General features: G+C 38.6%; 1 protein-coding gene and 1 long non-coding RNA gene across 2 annotated transcripts; both read right to left on the bottom strand.

Moving 5' to 3' along the window:
• Nucleotides 1-657: 657 nt before the first annotated feature.
• LOC117241261 lies at nt 658-2,437 on the bottom strand. Its single transcript, XM_033507223.1, has 2 exons — nt 1,162-2,437; nt 658-1,056 (listed from the first exon to the last, which is right to left on the bottom strand). The coding sequence occupies exons 1-2, from the start codon at nt 2,182-2,184 to the stop codon at nt 793-795; spliced, it is 1,287 nt and encodes a 428-aa protein (XP_033363114.1). The 5' UTR covers nt 2,185-2,437; the 3' UTR covers nt 658-792.
• Nucleotides 2,438-5,312: 2,875 nt separating this feature from the next.
• On the bottom strand, nt 5,313-5,774 carry LOC117241260. Its single transcript, XR_004494934.1, has 2 exons — nt 5,679-5,774; nt 5,313-5,595 (listed from the first exon to the last, which is right to left on the bottom strand). It is a non-coding gene; the product is annotated as an uncharacterized LOC117241260 (long non-coding RNA).
• Nucleotides 5,775-6,958: the final 1,184 nt, after the last annotated feature.

The following is a 6,958-nucleotide window of genomic DNA, read 5'->3' as shown; positions in this document are numbered from 1 at the left end:
AAGGGTAAGCGTCTTGTTCTGTGAGTTCATTTAGTTTCCTGAAATCGATAACTATCCTCCATTTCTGTTTTCCTGAGGCGTCTAATTTTTTCGGAACTACCCATACCGGAGAGTTATAAGGGGATTCGGATTCTTCTATAATATTTTTCTTCAACATGTCTCCTATTTGTCGCGAAATCTCGTCACGGTGACATTCCGGTGGTCTATACGATCGTGTGTTAATAATTTTGTCTTTGGTTAACGAAATTGTGTGCTGAGTTAAATTAGTACAGGGTAAAAGATCGGTTTCTAAATTAAAGATGTCAATATAATGAAGGATAATCTTTTCGATGGATTCACGGATTGGTTTTTCAATGTGATCTGTTCTCACTAGGCTTTTTAGTTTTGATACGTTGGAAAAGTCATGAGAATTTTGAATATTGCTAGAAATTTCAACGTTTTGCTCACCAGTGTTGATAAAACATACTTTAGTTGGTTTGCCTTCCAAATAGATTGTTTGAACTCTGTTTTCTCCAGGAGTCAAATGTATTGGTTTCTGAAATAAAATGGTTTTGTCGTTTAATCGGATTTTGTCATTGGATATTGAATAGTTATACTTCTCTAAACATGGTAGCCCAATGATTCCGTCTTCGATAATAGGGAAATTGTTCGGTACTATGTGAAAAATGTGATTTTGTCCAAAAATTCGTTTCGTTACGTATTCGTTAGTTTCGTATTTGTCTCGTCCCATAGAAAATTTTTGTTTAGGCCCTATTTGTATCGCGTTGACAGTTTTGTTACGTTTCACCAGGTTTATCCCTGCTCCTGTGTCGACCAGAAATACTCGCTCTTCGGTTCGGGTTGACAAAGGTATTGCGAGTAATCTTCCCGTGGCGATGTTGACTCGTATGTCTCGTACGGTTCGTCCATCTCCTGGTTCGATGTTGTTTCTTGTATTTCGTCCCATTCCTGGACTGCCTGAATCCTTGCGGGTGGTCGATCGCGCTGGCTCGGTGGTAGAAAATTTTGACACTTGTTGGCAATGTGTCCCAGCTTTCCGCACTTGAAGCACTTCATCTGCGCGCGTTCAGCAGGTGATCTATTTTCTACTTGGTTAAATGTAGCAGGTTTCTGAGCTACTGGCGTGTTAGGCGATCTTGATGGTACATTAGATCGTCTTACCTGCATATGCTGGTTGTCGGGGCGATTACTAACCGAAGGTAAGCGATTACATGACCAATTAGGTTGTCGTTCTTCTCGCAAGTAGCGTTCTACATCGGCTGCCTTTTTTTCAGCTTCCGGAAGATTCAAGGGTTCACTGCTTAATAGTATTCGCCCTATGTCGCGTCTGAGTCCCTTTAGGTACACACGAACAGTCTTCTTCGTGATTTCTTCAGTCATAATTTTACGTGTTAGTGGTTGTGGGTACTCATTGGTTACTGCGTACAGCAAACGGTTGAGTATTCTTCTAAACCGAATATTAAAACTTTGCACTGATTCCTCGCGTCCCTGTCTCAACTCTCGTAATTGTTCTTGGTACTCATCCGAAGTCACTTGTGCTGCTAAGTTATTTCTCAGTGCGTCGTACAGATCACCGTAACACTCAATAGGAATGTTGCGAACACTTTGGGCTGCTTTCCCCACGATTTTTTCCACTTTTATTGCTTTTAGCAATAGATCTTGCTCCATACAGCGATCCTTCATACTTCTCACTTCTTTGATGAAGTCTTCAACTCCTACATCATCATCTCCGTTGAGCGTTGGGATGTAGCGTATTGCATCCTTAGCTCGTAGAGTGGGAGGAGCGGGCGGAAAATAGCCTCTTTCTTCCACCTCGGGTTGTTCGATGTCGAGGTGGACAGGTGGGGTGTCTGGAGCTGCTAACCCTGACAGTTTGCGTGCTTTTGCCATATTCACGGTGCGATTGATTGCTGTCGACGCACTTTCATTGTCTTCGGTGATAATGGAAGCAAATTCATCGGTCGCAGGGGATCCGAACCCAGTCCGTAGCGCTGCGACGGTTTTCCCGAGATTCTCGATTTCTGCTGTCCTGTGTCTGTTCTCTTCGTCATTTTGCATAGACAAACGTAACATTTCCTCTCGTAAAAGGGCAATGTTCTCGTTCTGTTTTTGAATACTGTCCCATATTGCTCGCAACATTGGGTCAGTTGAGGTTGAAGTTTGAGATTCGTTTGCCTTAGACATTATTGCGCTGATTTATAATTTTCAGACGAAGACGAGTCTTGGCTACTGAAGCTAAATTTTCTTTCACGGTAACGTACAAAGGAATTCAGTTTACCTTTTATTGTTACTTCACTTGGTTCGTGATAGTTACTTTGTTGTTGCGGATGACCGTAGTCCCAAATAATTCGATCTTCCGTAGATGATGAATGTCTTTTGGTTTCCGAACAAACACTTTTCACTATCCTGGCAGGATCGCCAAAATGTCACGTAAAATAACAAAATAAAAAAGGAATTTGAGGTAAAAAATAAAAAAAGAAAACTTTATTTTTTTTTCTAACATCAATACACTTTACAATCTACTTCCGAACTCTAGGCGTGACTTTCTAAGACTGACTCTTATGATTTTACTTTCGATCGGATCCGATTACTTTCTTTTGTCATCCCTCAACATCCCCACCGTCCATGCATTTGCTAGGCGTCCGCGATCGTTGCCACGTGCTCTTTCTTCTAGAACCTTCGGTGGAAAGACCGTTGGGATGTTGATGGTTCATTAGGCACTTCAGCGATATACATTGTCGCCGAGTGCCGCCACATCTTTATCTCTATCGTCAGTCCGTCGGATTTGAAGTATGCCGGTCGTGACACCGACATGGACAAGAAGTACTGGGGTGAGGCAATACACACAGCCAACTACCTGCAAAATGTCCTACCCACAAAGCACACAGGTAAGACGCCGTATGAATTATGGTATTCTAAACTACCTGACGTCAAAAATCTTCGTCCTTTTGGTACTATGGCATATGCACATATACCTCAAGAGTGTCGAAGAAAATTAGACGAGAAAGCAGAAAAATTAAGGTTTGCCGGATATCCGGAAGAATCAAAGGCATACAGACTACTCGATACAGCTACAGATAGAGTAAAGATAAGCCGTAATGTGATCTTTCTTGAAACTCATAAGGAACCCGGGACAGAAGAAATTATTTTTGAAGAACAGACCGTTACTGAAGGTACAGCAAATAAAACAGGAGATAACAATAAGGAAATTATTGAAGAAAAAGGACCCAAAGATGAATCCGAAGATATTCAAGGTTCAGAGCCAAGGCGATCAAAAAGATTAAATAAAGGAGTTCCTCCTGATAGGTACATGGGAGCACTAAACATGACAGTTAGCCTAGAAGAGCCAAAGGATCGAAAGGAGGCACTATCAAGGCCAGATGCAGAACTGTGGATAAAGGCGATGGATGAGGAAATGGATTCGCTGAAGAATAACAAGACTTGGGACCTCATGATTCCACCTAAAGAGCGAAAGGTTTAAGTGCAACTAAATTGAATTTTCTGTTACAGAAGTGCAATTTGCAGAATCAATGATCAAGCGACTAATATCGTTGAGGAAGGGTGTTGGAATACAACGATATCAGTCGCATGCGGATAGAGTGTTTGATCGTACAGATTCTTCCATTCGTTGCCCAGTGCCATCCCCACCAGCGTGCGTTCGTGAGATGCACCACGGCAGTTAGCACGTGCATGCTTTTTCAAAAGGACGCCGGAAGAAGCGTGAGGATATGGATGGAACATTCTAGACGAGCACGTCGAGAAGCTACTAGAAGGTTCTGTGGCACATGTGACGCCACACAGACACCCACACAGGTCACACTCATTACTGCATAGAGAGAGGGGATCTAAACCTTTTCAAGGGCCATGGGTCACTAAGCCAGTCTGTGAATAACTAGCCAACTGTCTACATTCCAGAACGCACATTTATAACTCTCGAAATAATTGTTTAATAAATATCACATTGTATTATTTCAACATAAACATTGTGTCTTCCACAGAATATTAATCCTAATTCCGAGATTCAATTCTAATAAAAATAATAAATATTAAAAGAATACAATAGTTGGGTTTTAAATATAATTTTTTAATATTATAAATTTTATTATATTTGTAATAATTAAAATTTAATATTTTAATATTTATATCATAATGGTGTATTAAGAATAAAAAAGTTAATAATAAAGTTAGATTTGTTAAAAATAAATTTAAATAATCAGTTTTTTTATAATTTATTAATTAAACTAATAAAATAAGAGAATAAAATTAAAATTCCTCTAATAAACTTAATTAATAAAATATATGTCGGGTTTACATTAGAATTAGGGTTAGGGGCGTGAAAGAATCTTCGTTTGGGTTACACGTTGTCGTTATGCAATAGAGAAGACATTGATTAGTGCAAATACGATTATTATAGAACCGGACAAGTAACCGCGATAGTTAGGTGCTCGAGATACTAATGACAATGATCCTAGGTTCAATAACGAATCCGCAGTCGACGGGATGATAGATGAACGTACTCACAAAATCTAAGTCGGACGCGTAATATTCACTGATCGTAAAGAGTTACTCCTTTCATCAATGAGATCGCGAGCGAGAATGCCTTTCCCGTCCCGATGATGCCACAGAGGAAAACTATAATGGGGTGTGTCTAAGGATACGAGATCATCGGATTCGTCGAGAAAAGCCTTCGTTCAGAAAGTAAGGGAAATTGACGTTGCTGCTAATTGGTCAATCTCCATATCGGTGGTTAGAAAAAGATGCTAGCCGCCCTCGAGGGAAAGTTGCTAGTGGGAGACGCCGCTCGTTGAAAAATATGTCTCCCCTATCTTCCCGTAGTTGGGACAAAGACTGTTTGTCTGTTTGAAGGACTTTAGTTAACTAAACCTTAAGATTTATAACGGGCCCTCGGGCTAGCCGAACATGTACTGCGGAGACGCATCGACATCTGGCAATCATCTTACTCGAAGAATAGGGTCTGCGTGTGGCGAGCCACGGGACAGAAACCGTTGGAATGTTTACTGTCGCGTGTCGCCACGAATATTTCCTTTAAGGAGAGCTATAGAATTACTCCATACCTTTGCTAGGCAAAGCGTTCATCCATTGAACGCGGCTACGTTCGGCGACTGACTGTCGCCTCGAGCCCAAGCTCATTATCACAACTCTCGAACAATTACAATCGGATTGAATAATTACAATTGTTCAATTACAGCTATAGTAGACTCTAGGTTACAATGTTGCGGGATTATCCAAAATTCCAAAGGCTCCGGTGTTCTTTCATCTCCGACATATATATTGGTAGATATAAGTGAGAATTATATGTATAGTTATAAATGTTGTTTGTTTACAGGTGGATAGCAAAAGTATTTGGTTTCGTGGGTGGCGTACAGGTGCCTTACAGTTCTACGGTGCGGATTGCTATTCCTTGGACTAAAAAATTTCTTTCGAGATGAGTCAGATTATTGTAACGATCATGCATGGGAGGATTTTCTGCAGAGATTCAAAATGCTCTCTGGATTCCTCGTGAAACGTCTGGACAACACCTACATGTACTTCCATCCGTCGTTCAGAGAATGGTTGATGAATTCGCCATCCGTTCTGCACACACCTACAAAAATAGTTAATGTATATATATATTATTTATTTTTATTTTTTTTTTTTTTTGTAAGTTTCGTTTGGACCTGTTCCTTTGTACGAAGACTGTATCCCTGTATATAATATAATATATATAATATGTTATGATTATGTTAGTTGTTATTTATTATATATATATTTTCCTTATCTCTCTCTTTTTTTTTTTGTTTTTTTTTATTAGTACCTAACATTGCTATTATGATGCTGTATTACATTGCATTGGCTATTATTTGTATGTGCGACGAATTTTTCAACATGACCGCTCGCGTGTCTCTTTGGTATGGCGTTGGTTTAATGTCAACAGTAACGTGTTGTTGAAATAGCTAATTAATTGTTAATCATTATAATTTTATTTAGTAGTGTTTTTGTAATATTGTTTTGTATTTCATGATATTGTCTGTGTCAATACCGTGTGCTACTTTAATGTGATAGCATGGATTGTATTGTCACCGAATTTCAATAGTCATTGTTTTGATTATACGTGACTTGCATTTATGTAAGTCTTGTTTAATTTAGTTAATGTTTTGTGTATTGTGTTACCAGTTATTTTCGTGTAGCATAACTTTATTCCTCTGCACCGAGTTCAGTCATGTCTTGTTAATATTTAGTTAGTCTATCTTGATTAATTTCTAACCTATTTCTGTGTTTATTGACTTTTCTTATTTTCCCTATTAATTTATTATTGCATGTACTTGCTATTTGTTATTATTTTATGCATGATATGAATTAGTTCCCTTATTAATGATTAAAATTTATTTGTTAGATTAACATTGTCTGTAATTCTTCAGATTCTGCTCTTTCGATGCTGCGTCACTTACCTGGATCGTTCCCACAACATCATCCGATTCTTTGATATGCCTTGGATACTTACTACGGCTGCCTTCTACTACGGCTGCCTTCAATCTTATATCTGTGGTCATAAAGGTGGTGTTTAATTTATTTAATTCAATATGTGTATAATGCATTGTATGTGCGACCGCTATTGGGCATTACAAAATAACATAACAATACTACGTAGATTAATGCATAACAAAATATCCTTTTACTCCGGTTATATTTATTACTAACTCTCAATTAATCTATCTTGATTATTTTTTAACCGCTTTCTATACTTTATCAGCTATTTTATTTCTTCTTATTAACCTGCGAAATTCATGCATGTACACTTCCTTGTATAGTGATTAATTGTTCACGAGGTAGGTTGCACTTTCACTGTTTTAGTTATTCGTTGAACTAACACGTTTTACGTTCAAACAGTAATTGGAGCACTCGTAATAAACCTTTTCTTTTCAAGTTTCCGCTATCTGTGTTATTCAACGAACAGTGC

The sequence above is a fragment of the Bombus vosnesenskii genome, unplaced genomic scaffold (genome assembly GCF_011952255.1).
Source record: "Bombus vosnesenskii isolate JDL3184/JDL3185 unplaced genomic scaffold, Bvos_JDL3184-5_v1.1 scf7180000015549, whole genome shotgun sequence".
Classification (NCBI taxonomy): domain Eukaryota; kingdom Metazoa; phylum Arthropoda; class Insecta; order Hymenoptera; family Apidae; genus Bombus; species Bombus vosnesenskii.
This window is presented reverse-complemented; position numbering and strand designations above follow the sequence as displayed.